Source organism: Calonectris borealis, chromosome 12 (genome assembly GCF_964195595.1).
Source record: "Calonectris borealis chromosome 12, bCalBor7.hap1.2, whole genome shotgun sequence".
NCBI lineage: Eukaryota > Metazoa > Chordata > Aves > Procellariiformes > Procellariidae > Calonectris > Calonectris borealis.
The window spans coordinates 3,102,147-3,117,162 of NC_134323.1; the positions used below are offsets into that span (position 1 = coordinate 3,102,147).

Genomic DNA, 15,016 nt, shown 5'->3' on the forward strand with positions numbered 1-15,016 from the left:
GACCTTCTAGCATGATGGGAAAGATCAGCAGAAGACCTTCAGGCCCTTCCCCTTCTCCTCCAAGATGTGGAAGCCCCTGGAAGACCCATGAGCATGGCTGGTGGCTCTCCCGGGGACAGTCACACCCTCAGCAAAGTGCCACATCGCCTTACAGCCACCGCGCAGCCCAGGGTGCAGGGTTTACAAGCAGACCTGCTCACTGGCATCCTTCCCACCATGCCAGAAGACGCTGAGTTCAGTTTGGAGCAGCTTTCGTACCTCTGCGGTAAGGTATCTGCGTTACAAAGGCTATTCCAGCTCTGATTGCAAAGAAAAAGAAAAAAAAAAAAAAAAGGATGGTTAGCACTGAATACTAACTCCTAATTGATTCGTCATGACGCTGAATCCCACAGGTGGGTGGCACGCTTTGGGGAGCAACAGGTCCAAAAAAGCCTGGACCTGCTCCAAAAAGCCTGCGACACCCGAGTGCAGATGTCCTGCCTGGCAGCGTGTTGCAGAAAGGCGGTTGCCATAGCGCTCGGCGCGAGCAGTAATTAGGGATGTGACGGGAAGATGGCTTCTCGAGCCAGTGACCCTCAATGCAATTGCATTTTCCTTGTAGCAGTAATAAACCTCGTAAAAACAACGCGAAGAGGCTAGTAAACTTACTGAACAGAATCTCTGAAGTCCAAAACCAAACCGAGGTACGGACGCGGCAGCCGAAGGGATCTCTGCCCCCTGTGACCCCGTCTCAGCCGCTGGTCTTCTCCCACGGGATCCATCCCCACCTCTCCCGGCAGAGCCCCTTACCTTGGGCCATGGTTTCACACCCCACCATCCTCGAGGAAAGGCTTTTGGTGTGGCTTTTTCTGGATTTGGAAAAAGGAAAAAATCTTCTGCAATGATGGCTCACGCTTTCACGGAGGGTCCCGTGAGCCACCCCACCCACAGACCCCCTTCCCACGGCCACAGGGTGCGAGGTAGGATGGGCACAAGGCCCCTATACACACGCTGGGGCTCGGTTTGGCGATAACGCCTGCTGGCAGCAATACTCCTCCTTTTGCTCGCGCAGCTGATAAAACCAACGTGGGCACTCGGCAGGGTGGGGAGGATTAATCACCCCCCGTTCGTAATACGCTCTTTCAGCAGCACAGCTCTCAGAGTTTCTGTTCCCTTTCAGGGAATCGACATCTACAGTAAAGATAGAGACCGTTACAACATAACACGTCATTTGCTTAGTTTCTCATTTTTAAAGACTCCTCCCTGCTGTATTTCAAGGCCGGTTCAGCTCCTCACTCCCTTGGCACGCTGATTTATTCTGCAGCCATGGACGTTTATGAAGCACGGGGTCCTACCCAACGCCAGCCTGCTCTGCGCAAGCCTCTGGCAACCTGATTTCCTACCTACAGCTGCAGGTGCGGGTCAGAAATAGGACGGTGAAGACCCCAATTGCCTCTTCCACATCCTCAGAAAGTCCCGAGCTGCAAACCATCCCTGATGCAGACCAGATGCTTTATTTTATCAGCGGTTTCAAGACAACCAAAATAACATTTTCTATGCGGTGAAGTATTTGACAGAACAAACCACCCAGTTCTAATCATCAAGGGCGCCAAGAAAAGAGATTGAATACGGATAAAAATGAAACAAATGTTCTGGATGCTGTTGCAGAACACGCTCTAAGCTCTCGCTAGTTAAAAGAGAATAAATGTCACTTTGCAAAAGGGAGGGGCAATGAACTGGCACCTGCGGAGCACCAGACATTTGTTTGTTCATTCATCAGCAGCTGCAATGTGGCATTCCAGGCTGTCACCTGGTGCTAGAGCGTCTTGCTTTGTCGCACAGCTCCGGAGCTGGCTCTGGGCACCGCCGATGAGCCGGGCTCAGCATCGGTGAGGCTCTGCCCTTCCTGCCCTCTCGCTTCTATAACATAACATCAAAAATGCAGCATTTCCTCTCTAGGACGAGAGGAAATGGCCTCAAGTTGCACCAAGGGAGGTTTAGACTGGACATTAGGAGAAATTTCTTTACTGAAAGAGTGGTCAGGCCTTGGAACAGGCTACCCAGGGAAGTGGTGGAGTCACCATCCCTGGAGGTATTTAAAAGATGTGTAGATGAGGCGCTTAGGGACATGGTTTAGTGGGCATGGGGGTGTTGGGTTGACGGTTGGACTCGATGATCTTAGAGGTCTTTTCCAACCTGTATGATTCTATGATTCTATAAAGGCGCAATTTTCCTCAAAGTGCCGATTGTGAATCCAAATCCCCAAACTCCGTGGAGTGCAGGAGAAGCCCAAGGCTGAGACGTCCCACTGCCGCTCTCCCTGCCTGCCCTCCGCCGAGCTCGGCACCTCGCCGCCGTGGGGACTGCGGGGCCGGGGACACCACAACCTTCTGCAACTCGGTTGTGGGCAGGGGATTATTTTTTTTTTTCCCCCTCCATATCCTATCCAGCAACCCAGGATCTGCATTTTAAGAGCAAAAATTGGTGGGGTTGTTTCTGCCCATGGAAGAAAAGGTTGGGTGATTAAGGCAATGCTCCGCTTGCGTCTCTCTTTGTACCTCCTAAAACCATTTCACAGTCTATTAAAAATAATCAACACCTTCTCTCTCTGCTTTGTCAGAGGTGGCCAGAACCTCTAATCACTCACTCACATAAGAAAAATCTCTTGAAAAGCTCATAAAAACTCCGAACAAAACAAGACCACAATAAAATGCCTGTTTACAGTGCAATTGATATCCTGAAAAAGATATCAATGCAGCGCGCTGATTTACTAAGCTTAATCCAACAGTTGGTTTCTAAGCACAGTCATCACCTTAAACAAAACAGACATTTAGTGCAGTACTAAACATTTTCAAGTCTCTGCATGTGCCAAATCCCTAATAAATTGCATCTAAACCCTCAACTTTTTTTTTTTTTTTTGCAATGGATGACTTGATCTTGAAAATACCACTCTGCCCACAAGTACATCAAAGAAAAGAGAAGGCAGGTTTAATTACAGCCTACAAGTAACTGAGCTGCTAGCAAGGATGGCACTTCCAAATTTATTAAGTTGTTGATTATTATATACACACAATTGGGTCCAGTGTGTATATACACTGGATTATATCAGCATTTGCTTAATTTATTCCCAGACAGTGCCAAGCAAAACTGGGACTATAAACCTCGGAAGGACGGGCTGTACACGCCACGGCCAGCACAGGCGGCACAGGCCACCCCTTTGCTCTCAGGGTATTTCCACCAGCTCCACTTTGGAAACACAGCATGATTTTTTTGGGTGATATTTTCATCATGTTGCATTGAGATAATTGATTATTTAATTCTGGCACCCTGGCCCCATGCAGAGCCAGTAGCCTGCGTCCTGCATCGCAGCCCGCTTTAAACCAAGCCTTTCATCTCCGTCTGTGTTTCGTGAACAGCAACTGGGTCTGAGTTAACAACGCATCAATTTTGCTGTCAGGCTTGTTCAAATTGATCAGCCTCAAGACAGCCTTTTAAATACCGGCTGTTTGCGATGCATTTGGACCGCTCTGTAATGTCACCTCTGTTACTGGGATAGTCACCGTAACTATTTTGGTTTTGTGTAATAGGGATCCCCTGTTTGCAGAAGAAAATAAAAACCAGGAAGGAAAAGAATGGTTTCAACCTATGATGCTCATTTACCAAATCACGACATAGCCCTCCTGCTGTGGAGTGCTCAATAAAGTGCTTTAAAAACCAAGGAAACAGAAAGTTGTCCAGATGGGCTCCCACCCATCCCTCAGCCTTTGAACCCGCCAGTTTTCCCAGTCTGGCCAGTTCAATAATATTTTCCCAGCTGCTTTGTTAAAAGCCAACAACACCCACAAGCACGTTAAAGCCTAATCAGCATTCAGCTAGGACTGCTTCGTGCACGCCCTGCACACAGGGAGCAATCCGACAGTGCCACACGCCGAAAGCAAGAGCGGCGGCAACCTGAGCAGCTCTCAGGCACCGCTCGCTCCCATTTACGCAGCATCTCTTCTTCTCCCAGTCGTGATGCTGAGCGGCAACTGGAGGGGCTCGGGTCACCTCCCCACCAAATCCACTGCAGGGAACCTGAGGGCCCTCGCAAAGCCAAGGCGGCTCTTCAGTGCCCACCACGACAGGGGCAAGAACACGACGGGCGTGTGATAAATCAGTTATAAAGGCGGAAAAGATTTACGCATTCATAACAGGGATTGGAAATCACTGCCTGGATTTTGGAGCAGTACCATGCTGGACCCTGCAGGGCTGAGTTACCCAGAGAAGAGCTATTTGCATCTGTTTGAGGTGTCCTGGTCCTCCCTGGGCAAGAAAGCCAAGGGATGCTGTGATTTTTCACCTTCCCAGAGGCAGGTTCACGGCACCGATAACTCTCCGTGGCTTGCAGCAAAGCTATACTTCAGCTGTTTTTTGACAGAGACAAACTCCCCTCCACTTCTTGGCCCTCTCGTTTCCACCAAAAGAAATCGCTTATGCGTGTTTTTAACTTCTCGTTATTTCTTTTAGCTCAATTTTCAAAGCAAACCACTAAAACAAATAAATGTTCCTTCCTTTTTTCGGGAAGAGAGGGTCGCTCAGGTTTTTTTGCACAAACTGCCAACAGTATGAATCAGTCAGAAATGGCCTTTTTTGACGAATGAACATTTAACATTTTGCCTATTTCTACTTGATAAGGAAGCCTGGACTGATTTGATTTCTATTTGTAATCTCTGTAATATTGAACTGCAAAAAAGACAGGGAAAAACTAATTGTTCAGAGCTCAGCTGAATGATTTGCTAATTGCCAGAAGCAAATGGCAAGACATTGAGAGCATGAGTTAAAATTGAATCAGCTTCCTCCTCCTTTTAGATTTTGCAGGTATCTTGGTTATCACCAGAGTTGTATGTAGGAGAGGAAGAAATCAGAGCAACAAACGTGCAGGTTTGGGTATGTGACACACAACTGGCAGGGAACAAGTAAAAGAATAGTGAAGCAAGAAATCCCTGTACTCTGTTACCTGTATTGTCCCAGTATCTTTGTTTTTCATATATTCTCTTCTCCTGCCAGTGAAAAATGATCTAGAAAACCTCTGCCCAAATTCAGTCCCGAGGCAGACGGCTTGCTCTGCCTACCAAGCAGCACTGGACACATCTGCTGCTTGATCGTGGCACCCTAGGCACATTTATTCAGAAAAAAAACACACGGATAAATTTGTAAGACTGGAGCTTAAATCAAAATCTACAATCTCTTTGAATGCCTACGTGACTCAAACACAAGTGGCTGATTAGAATTAAATATCTTCATCACTTTTATAGTTTTAATGCAAGATCTTGGTATCTTTCCTTTCCCTAGAAAAGAAACCCTCTGATGCAGAACGGCCCTGCACAAGCCAAAAAAATAAGCTGCCGAGCCCCAGTCCCAGCTAGAAAACCCTCCGGTGTGATACTTCTCCACTCCGTTTGCACAGATAAACCCTCCCCGATCCTCATCCTCCGCAGTAAACGCCAGCCCGCTGCTCCCAGCTCCGATCTGCCTTGCTGCCAGATTAAACAGGCTCCCTCCAGGGACCCACCGAGAGGCTGCCTGGGAGAACACCTGGGAAATACGATTAGAAATAGAAAAATGTTCTCAAATGTTTGTTCAAACAAGTTTCTGTGCAGTTTTTCCACCTTCATGTTTCTCCCTATGACCTTCCCAGCAAGCGATTTGTTTTAAAAGCCCCTTTTCTTTGGTGAACCGGAGATGTTTTGTAGCTCTATCAGCACGCAGCTGCTGAGCACCAGCTTTGGCACCAAGTATTTCTTCACTTAAATGAAAAGCAGAGCACAGTATAGTTTAAGTGACATGTCGGCACAGAGAAGAATAAGCCAGGACTCAGAAAACATCTTCTCCATAAACAGAAAGAACAAAATCCACCAAATGCTCTCGAGAACCAGAAATTAGAGCCAGACATATAATTTTTGTGCAATCATTTTGTCCCTTTCAGAAGAGACAAGAACTGTCTCCTGAATCAGTTAATCAAAATCTCAGCTGATTATACCATCCGTAGTTTGTTTCCCAGAGAGTTAATTGAGAACATTCAATATTCAAAAATTAAGTTGGTTTCAATGGGCACATCCATCTCCGTAGCGTGGGCTTCGGCTCCCAGACGAATCTGGCACTCCACTGAATCGGGTTTGCAATGCAAATAGCCAAGATTAGGGAGAGGGAGAAAAAACAGGAAAAAATACTCAATCATAATCATCATTGTTGCTTGCCCAAGAAGTGGAAGTACTTTCTGTTCAAATTTGAGAGGACTGGACTGCAGAAACCTGGAGAAAAGCATGGGCAGCAAGCACGGCTGCTAAAGTCTCCCTGCCCACTCTGTCAGACGGAGTCTGCTCACGCCAAACCTGCTGTGGGAAGGCAAAGCATCTCAGAGGGTGTGCCTGGGGTATCCAAACAAAGTGGTAACCACAGACCTTTTCCACCAGAGGTAAATAATTACTGGAGCAGAAGGACAGCAGGCTGCTGCAGGATGGAAGGTACGGGAGGTGTCCAGATCTGGAGCAGGGTCGTGTGCTGGAAGGAGGGTGTCCAGAACCTCATGTTCACTTGTGGTGATGTGAAGCTCCATTTCTGCCCGGGTTATCAGGTGAAGCACAAGGTGTAGCTTTAGGTTGCACACATCAAGCTTCCTTGCAAGCCATTTCTTGCTTAATATTTGGGAACAGATTTCGAGCTCCTTTGCTTTTATGTCTGACCCCACCACATGCTCTTATACAACACCAAAGCGGGAGTTTTCAGGGCTGAGGGTACCACCAAGGCAGAGAGCTGCAGGGTTGCTACCAAGACGTCTTCCTTTGGCTCCTCTCGTGGGGAACAGCGTCAGCCCGGACCCCCAGCTACGCCAGCAGCACCTTGCCAGCATCTCCTCCCACTCTTTGGATGCTGCTCACCATTGTGGAGCATTTATCTCCACAGCCACCGGCACCGAGCGTTTGCACAGGGTCTAATGTAAATGTAAATTTTATTCTCTGGGTATTGGTGCACTCAAAGTCACAGAGAAATAAAATTCCTCCGTGCAAGCTATCGGCCCAATTTTGAGAGCTTCTGGCCCCGCAAATGCCCTTGATGATGGCTGCAGAGGGTAGAAATCAGGCAAGAGCTGGGGGGATTTTTCCCAGCTGAGTTAGAGGAGGAAGGGGACTGGGGAGGCCAGGCGGGAGGAGCACACGCTGCCGCGCTCCCTCCCTCTCCTCAGAGGCCTCGGCGCTGGCACCGATGCTCTGCACCCGCCTGCAGCTCGAGGCACGCACCGTAACCAGCAAGTCACCACTGCAGGAGACAGCTGGCTCCTGCCCGTATCCCTCATTAGCGCTAACACGATCCTAACAGCTTCTCCTGCGCAATTAACAGCCAGTGAAATATAGACTTGTCCCTCCTCGTTTGCTCTGCTTCCATCAACCCTAAGGAAGCGGCGCTCGCAGCCGGGCCCCGAGGAGCAGCCGTCCCAGCCGTCACCGCCCAGGGCTGGGCAGACCTCAGCCCGCTTTGCTTTGCCGGGCGGCAGATCGCTCCCACCAGCAGCTAGGCTTGGGATTGCAGCCGTTCAAACACCCCGCGCAGGGCCGGGTACGCCCCGTCTCCCTGCAAAAGCTCCCACCCGAAGCTCCCACCCTGTCCGCACTGGCCTTGCGGGTCTCTGGGAATGCTGGAGCTGAATCCACCGCTGGAAGCAGCACGGCTGTGCCGGCACAGCGCTCTCCGGGCTGACGTGCTCCGCTTCGCAGCGGGACTAATTAGCGCAGGCAGAGAAGCTCATCAGCATCGTTAGCTGCTCCCGGGGTGGCCCTGCGCAGCCGTGCCTCCCCTAGCTCTGGGGTTGAACGCAGCACTGGGGTTGGTGGCTGCCCTGACCGTACCCCACTACCTCCCCGCACCCCAAAGCCGCCCCAAATTACTCTGATTTTTAATACAGCTCCCTGTGGTATCTGAGCAGCTGAGGGGTCGGGAAGGAAGGTGGCTCCATGTTTCCAGGAAGGATGTTGTTCAGCATCCAAAGATTCACGTTTTCCCATCCACCCCCGTCACTGCCCCACGTAAGCACCGCGAAGGGCAGGAGGTGGCACGCTGCCCACCGCGGTGCGGGCTGGAGAACCCGACCGTCTTCGGTTCTCCGTTTGTCACAATCCTCCAGCAAAAGTGACAGTCTGGGGAAGCTGTGAAGGGCTTCCGAGAAGAGATACCGCTTCTGTTAATTATCCTACGTGCACGCTCCAACCTTTTCTAGCGTTTGCCACTGGAGAGAAGAGCTCATTTAGAGCGGGGCGGCGGCGGGGGGGAAGCAATTAAAAGAATAGCTATAAGCCTAGAGGAGAGATAACAAACGACAGAGCAGCAGAATGCTAATGCCGTGTTCTTGGCTCCTTGTGAATGGACCTGTACAGCTCATTGGAGAAGTCCTGCTCCAGTGAGCAGACCTCTCCCCAAAGGATTGCCCTCTGCAGCTATGAAAAATGTACGAGAGAGAAAAGGAAGTTTTAAAATCCCCTGCCAGGACTAAATTAGTTTGGTCAACAGCCATGTCTGACCTCCCCCTGCTTTCACAAGGACCGAGAGGTGCTCCTTCCTTCCGAGGGGATGCAGAGCGGGCGTAAGCACTGGCCCAGGGAGCTGGAAGAAGACGGGAACTGTGGGTCAGACAAAGCAAGTCTCGTCCAGTAGCAAAGTAACATTTTGAGAGGGTTTCATCTGGTCATTCATGACCCTAAAACTGTTTGACTTTCCCTTTGCAATGCCTTTTTCCTTTTAAAATTGATAAATGTCGTTAGAAAAGGTAAGAAAAGGTGTAGATAATTCTGCAAATATGACAGGATTTCCCAGGTGAACATCAATCTAGTGTTTTATAAAGCCCTGATCTGCCATTAAACCAAATATATATATATTTAAATATGTGTGTCTACATATCATACACATAACTTGTGTGATTCCAGTAGCATTGATATTAATAGTAACATATCATTACCTCCCCATTAATCTTCAGGCAGCTCCCCATAAAGCACTGCTGAAACCTCCTGAAATAGCAGCTAAAACCAATAATGAAAAACCACCTAGCAACGTCTTGCTTTTGCCTCCTGCTCCAGTTGGGAGGAGGGAAGGAGGGCAGCCAGTGCGAGCAGCGGCGAGAAAAACACCACTTGATCATTGTTTTTAAGCAACAGCAGGTTTATGAATATAATTTTGCCAAAAAACGAGTGAAATACATGATACCTTTTGCACGTTCCTGCTGCCGGATGAAATGACCGGCGCTGATGGACTTAGAGCGCAGCCCTCGCACCCTGCCGTGGACGGCAGGTTCTCTTATGGAGATACCCGGTAATAAAACCCCGGGGCGGGTGTTTGGAACCCATGCCCACCACGCCACATCATTAACCTCCTAGAGTCACTTCCCAGGCAGTCAGGAAGAAAGGAGGAGCCTCATTAATGCCCCTGGGCTATTTTGGGGTATCTCATTTCAGTTCAGCACCCTCCTAACTGCACCTTGCTGGCAACGAGGTGTTTCACTGGGGGACTGTGATGCCCCGGAGAGAAGCACGCACTCCTCCCGCCGAGCACGTCACGACTGACTCCCCACAGCAGCACAGCTACTCCTGCGTCCGTAACCATCCTCATCTTCCCACTCCTCTGCCCAACTTTTCTCCTTTCCACCGTCTTCCCAACTCCAGCAAGTCAAGAAACCGGTACAGACATTCATTTTATCTACTCCACTAAGGCAGTTCCCTGCTCCTAAAAATACTCCAGGAAATTGAATCAACATTTTGTAATTTGGCTGGTTACAGCAATTACTAATAATCAGCAGGAACAAAATTTTCTTCCTTTTCTACTCTAGCTGTAATGTAATTTCAATAGCAAACTTTGTTTTGCACACTAAACAAACATGATGGGCAATATGAGAAAAACAGAGATAAAACGGAGTATCAAAAAACAGCTTTAAAAATAAACTGCTATCAAATAGCAAATAATTGTCATTCAAACAGCCTTTTGGAAAGATAAAGTTAATATTGTTCCTATGTTCCCCTGTAAAATGGAAAAATGAAAGCTTCACCCCACTCCTCTTGCTCGGTGGCAGCAGCACTCGAAATTGCAACCCTCGGGCTCGGGCATGCAGGAGGCTGGAGGCAGCATCCTTCCCGCCCGACCTCCCACAGACCCGCCGACTTACGGTGCGGAGAACCAAAGACAGGGCAAGGTGAAGAGCACACACACAACGTGAAGGACTGCACTAGATGCAAGACTGCAGTCAAGCAAACTACTCGTTTCATAGTGAAAAGCACTTTTGCAGAAGGAAGCCCGGCTCTGAAATAGGTTTTCTGGAGACTGAGAGAGCTGTTGCAGATAAAAACCAAGGAATATTTTCTTCCCCCAACCTGATAAATGTGCTGTAGGTGTCTATGCTTTCCAAATCAATAAGCAAGTGCCAATTTCATGCAAGGATTTAACTCGGAAGGGTGACCAACTCATTGCTTTTCCTTCCAGCCGAGAACAGCAGATGCTACGCTGCTCTGTGCAAGTATCGGTCCCCAACGGGTATTGATGACTGAATCAAGCCAGCTTGGCAAAAGAAAAACACGACTGAATTGTGGGAACTCTTGCCACGCCGAGCTGCTCAGCGAGACCCCACTTGCCGGCAGCGCTGTTGCATGACATTTAGAAATGGCACATTCTCCCTCTGTCCAGTTTAGAAGACATCCTTTACTAAGGCTCGGAGCGAGCTGCAGATTCTCTACAATCCCCAGGCAAAAGCAGACTGCAATCCCATTTCTCATTTCAAGAAGGCGAGAAGAAACATCCACACGCTAACCCCCATTCACCCCGGTTTACGCATCAGCTGTCTGCATCTTTTCAAAGGCCAGATGAAAGTCGATAAGCCCAGGCAATGCTATAAATTATTTCAGAAGAGAGGCAGGTGAGCAGCCAAGTCCCAGGGTCTAGAGAGAGCCCACCCGGGAGCATCGCCTGGAGCTCCATGAATAGACCCAGAATAGAATAGTGTCCATTGAAGAGGAACCATCAGAAGGGATGGATCATTCCCAGCTAATTTCGGTAACGAGATCACTTAAGTTCCTTTGATTAATTGTTCAGTGAATAGTATATACCAAGCTGGTCTTTGGCATTTCTGATCTTGGAATAAATTTTGGGAAGTATGCACATTGGAAAGACGGGATTTTGAGAAACCTCACGTTTACTTTGCTTTCAGAAACGTCTTCAGCAGCAGCCCCTGTACCGGCTTGATGAGTTTTACATCTGCTGCTTTGGTGCCAGCGCGCTCTAGAGCGATGGCTGCTTTCCAAGGGATATTTTGGATGGGTGACAAAGCATGCACCGCTCACATGGGCAGGAGTCAATCTACCTGATGCCAGAAGGCTTTATAATTAACCAGACTGTTATTTTTTTAAGCACTTACTGCAAGACTTCTCATTTGAAATTGGATTCTCTTTTCATCTGCTTTTTGGACAGATTTTTTCTCTCTAGAGGAATAAGAGTCACACTGGAATATGACTCAAAGCTGGCTTTCGTTTGTATTTCCCAACAGCCTAAACTACTCAGGCTTTTGAAGACAGGTTCCTCTTGGAAAGAGAAAACCCACCAGTGGGCTGTGTCCTTTGTGCCGGTGCCCAGTGCCGTCACTAGCTGCTGGCAGGGGGGCTCCCACTGGGGACCCGCAGACCCCACGGCTTCGTGCCAATCCCCAACACTGCCGGTGCCAGACACTTGTCAGGGGGCTCACAAACATCTGAGACCCCACCAAAGGCAGAGGAGTCAGAGGGGGCACTGAGGAGAGGCAACAAAGGCAGGCGGAGGGGCTGCTGACAAGTTTGTCACCTTAATTTGATAGCTCGGCGCAGCCTGCAGAAGCTTGATTCTCAGCGAAAGCAGTCAGGTGCCATATTTAGTGTCAACTTTGATGCAACATAAAACTAAAGCACACCTAGAGCCCTCCTCTGCCATCATTTTTCCCTGAGGCTACTGCAGCTGCGATGCAGAGAGCGCAGTGCTGCTCGTGGATCCGTCCACTTGCCCTTGCTGCCTTGCCCGGGCTTTGTACGGACAGAAAGACAGCCACATCGGGCTGCCTGGATCAGAGCAGAGGCAAAGCATCTGCAACAACGGCTGCGGCGCTTGGGCCAGCCTCCGCGCAGCTGGATTCCACCTTGAAGGGAAGGGGGCTCGTTTCTGTGAAGTGCTAGAGCGATCACTGCGCCAGGGGATATTTTGGACGGGAGGCAAAGCAGGCACGGTCCAAGTGCAGGGGATACAGGGAGATCACGAAGCGACAAGACCACAAATCATTCCAGTTTGTTGTTTGTAAAACAGCTGGATAGGACAATGCTTACAGAGATTCACACTGTTACCTTTTAGAGCACAGCGAAGCTTTGAGATAAAGTGGAACACCTGAAGAGCCATTTAAATGCCTTCATGGGTAGAACTAAGCATCATTTCAGACGCTGTAAAGATCAGGTTGCACTAAAGAAAATGGCCTGAAAAAACCACCGGGACAAAAGAAATCATAGTAGCCATCATGATGAGACACAAACCAAGCAAAAATGGAGAATTTGTGAAGTTTTGCGAAGCCAGTTGCACCCCTGCAGCCTCCGCGGTCCTTAGCTCTCCGGAGCAGCACTGCACCTGCACACTAACGCCGTGATCCAAAGGCTCTGTGAAACAGGGGGCTGTCACCACAAGGAACTTACTTGGTGTTGTCCGAGTCAATGGTATGAAAGAGCTTCTCAAGTTCTTCTTCGTTGAGTGTCCCGTCAGAAAAAAAGGCCTGGAACTCCTCCAAGGACAGCTTCCCGTCATCTGCAAACAGCAACACAGCCGCTGTTAGGGAACGGGCAAAGCGAGGGGCACAACGACCAAAAATCAAGGGTTATGTTCAGATTTAAAGATTCAGACCAAAAATTATTTCCAAGCGCAGAACTGGCCCTCAACCAATGCAGAGCTCACCGGCCACAGGGCGGGACCTGGCAGCACCGGAGCCAGGTGAAGCTTCATTGCTCCCGGGTATGGATGCATTGGCCATTAGCAACTAATTGGGCTATTAACCCAAAGCATGACTCAAGTCTAAAGAGGAAAAGCCTGCAAGCTTCATCCTACAACTGAGTTACATTTAAGAAATTACGGAGCGTTTTGTCTACTGTATGTTCAAATGATGCAGGATGCTCATTAAGGGACCTGTAATAGATAGGAGAAGAACCAGGGCTGGAATTAATGACAGACCCAGCAGCATCTTTTGTCATCTCCTCCCAGCTGCATCTTCTCCAGCACAGTGCAGCTGTGGACAGAAACGCAAAATAGCAGCTACCAAGCATAACAAGACACATCTTGCTTCGCTTGTCAACTGTTTAAACACACAAGGGTTGTGTCACCTTAATGTTGTGCCTTTACTTCTAAAGGGACCTGATGACGCACAGAATCCATCTGCCCGGCCATATGGGCTACAGCTTGCTGGGTGCCTTTTGGCAAACCTACCTACGTGAAGGAGTCACAAGACAGAGGTTTTAATAATGTTCCTCTGGGCATCTAGAGAGGAACTTGCTGTAATTTCAGCAGCAAGCTCCAAGTTCATCCTTGAACGTTTGATAGTGGCTCTGGCCAGAAGCACGTAGGCGCTTCAGGAGCCTCATCTCCAGCTGTACAAAGAGGCCCTGCGGATAGTCAGTGCTTGGGCAACATGTCTCTGCTCCCAACTCAGAGACTGAAAAATAACATCCAGATTTGAAAAATCTGGCCATACACTTTGCATGTTATTTTATATATTGGCCCCCACATTAATTTAATACTCGGCTTACTACAGCCTACTTAAATGACCAACAAAGAAAAAAAAATTATCAATTCCATGTACGAGGGGATATAAGGAGGACTCCTTTGCAACTTTCGCTGATAAGGTGACGAAGGCTTACACCTAACTGTTAAATCTGGAGCCTTTCACTGTGTGCTGTGGACAGGTACAGCACGTCTCTAAAACCACAGCTGGAAGAGAGAAGGTCTGAAGTTCAGCAATAAAGCAACGGAAGAGAGACAAAAGAAACTTTAAAGAAACTTTAATTTACCTCGAGTTTCTTGTTCAAGCTGCTGACACTGCTCTGGCGTGCAGCAGTGCCTAGGGGAGAATAACCATCCCCGCTCACGTACTATTTAGAGTCTTTCCATTCATATCCACAGAAGATTCATAGACTGGAAATGCTGCCTACTTTGCAGTAGGAGAATGTATCATTTATTATTTAATCAAATCAATTATAAACTCTGTTGCTTCTTTTTCAGGAAATGATACCAGAAGACAAAATTAGCCAACTTACCACATACACATCAATATTTCTTCCCCAAACTAAATAAGCCTGCTGCTCCTAAAAACATACCTGCATTGCCAAATGCTAACCCAGTTTCCCTTGCCTGACACAGACAAATTTAGACCAGTGATAAATTGAGTCCAAGATACTTATTTAATTGGCAATTACGAAAGGAACACAGCAGGAGAACAAAATCTACAGCAACAGTGGGTGAAAAGGGTATCATTTTCAGAGCACCACAATGGCTATAGAGAGCTCCCAGCTGCCTATATTGTTTTTCTGCGTTCCTTGCCCAAAATGTGACCTCTTTGCAGCAAGCAGGGTGCAGAATACCAATGCACAGCTCAAAGGATGGGTCCCAGATTTGCCATCGGTTTCTGATTACAGAAAACTAAAGCATCTGGCAAGGGGAAAATACTTCAACAAGCACCTATTGCTTGAAGCATCCCACCAGTGTCACTGGAGGCTAACCCAGTAGTGACGCTCTTTAGCTCACGCAGGTGAAAGACTCTGCCCAGAGCAAGAGCCCCATCCACACCGTCCATCTCCACCTCTGCGTATTGCACAACTGGATGAGAAGCTTCCCCCACAGTGCTCCTGTTTATGTGGTATCCTAGCCAAGATCAAGGTTTGGTTTCTTCTGATCCTGACTGGCAATGAATATATGTCTTCAAGCATGAAGATCAAAAGGATAACGGCATTTCTATCCCACGAGGGCTAAACAG

General features: G+C 48.4%; 1 protein-coding gene across 1 annotated transcript in view; it reads right to left on the reverse strand.

The window, feature by feature from the left end:
• NECAB2 (N-terminal EF-hand calcium binding protein 2) overlaps nt 1-15,016 on the reverse strand; it is a 91,335-nt gene that overhangs the window by 34,825 nt on the left and 41,494 nt on the right. Inside the window, exon 3 of the mRNA XM_075161039.1 lies at nt 12,693-12,801. Coding sequence (XP_075017140.1) covers nt 12,693-12,801 — 109 coding nt within the window. The remainder of the gene's footprint in view (nt 1-12,692; nt 12,802-15,016) is intronic.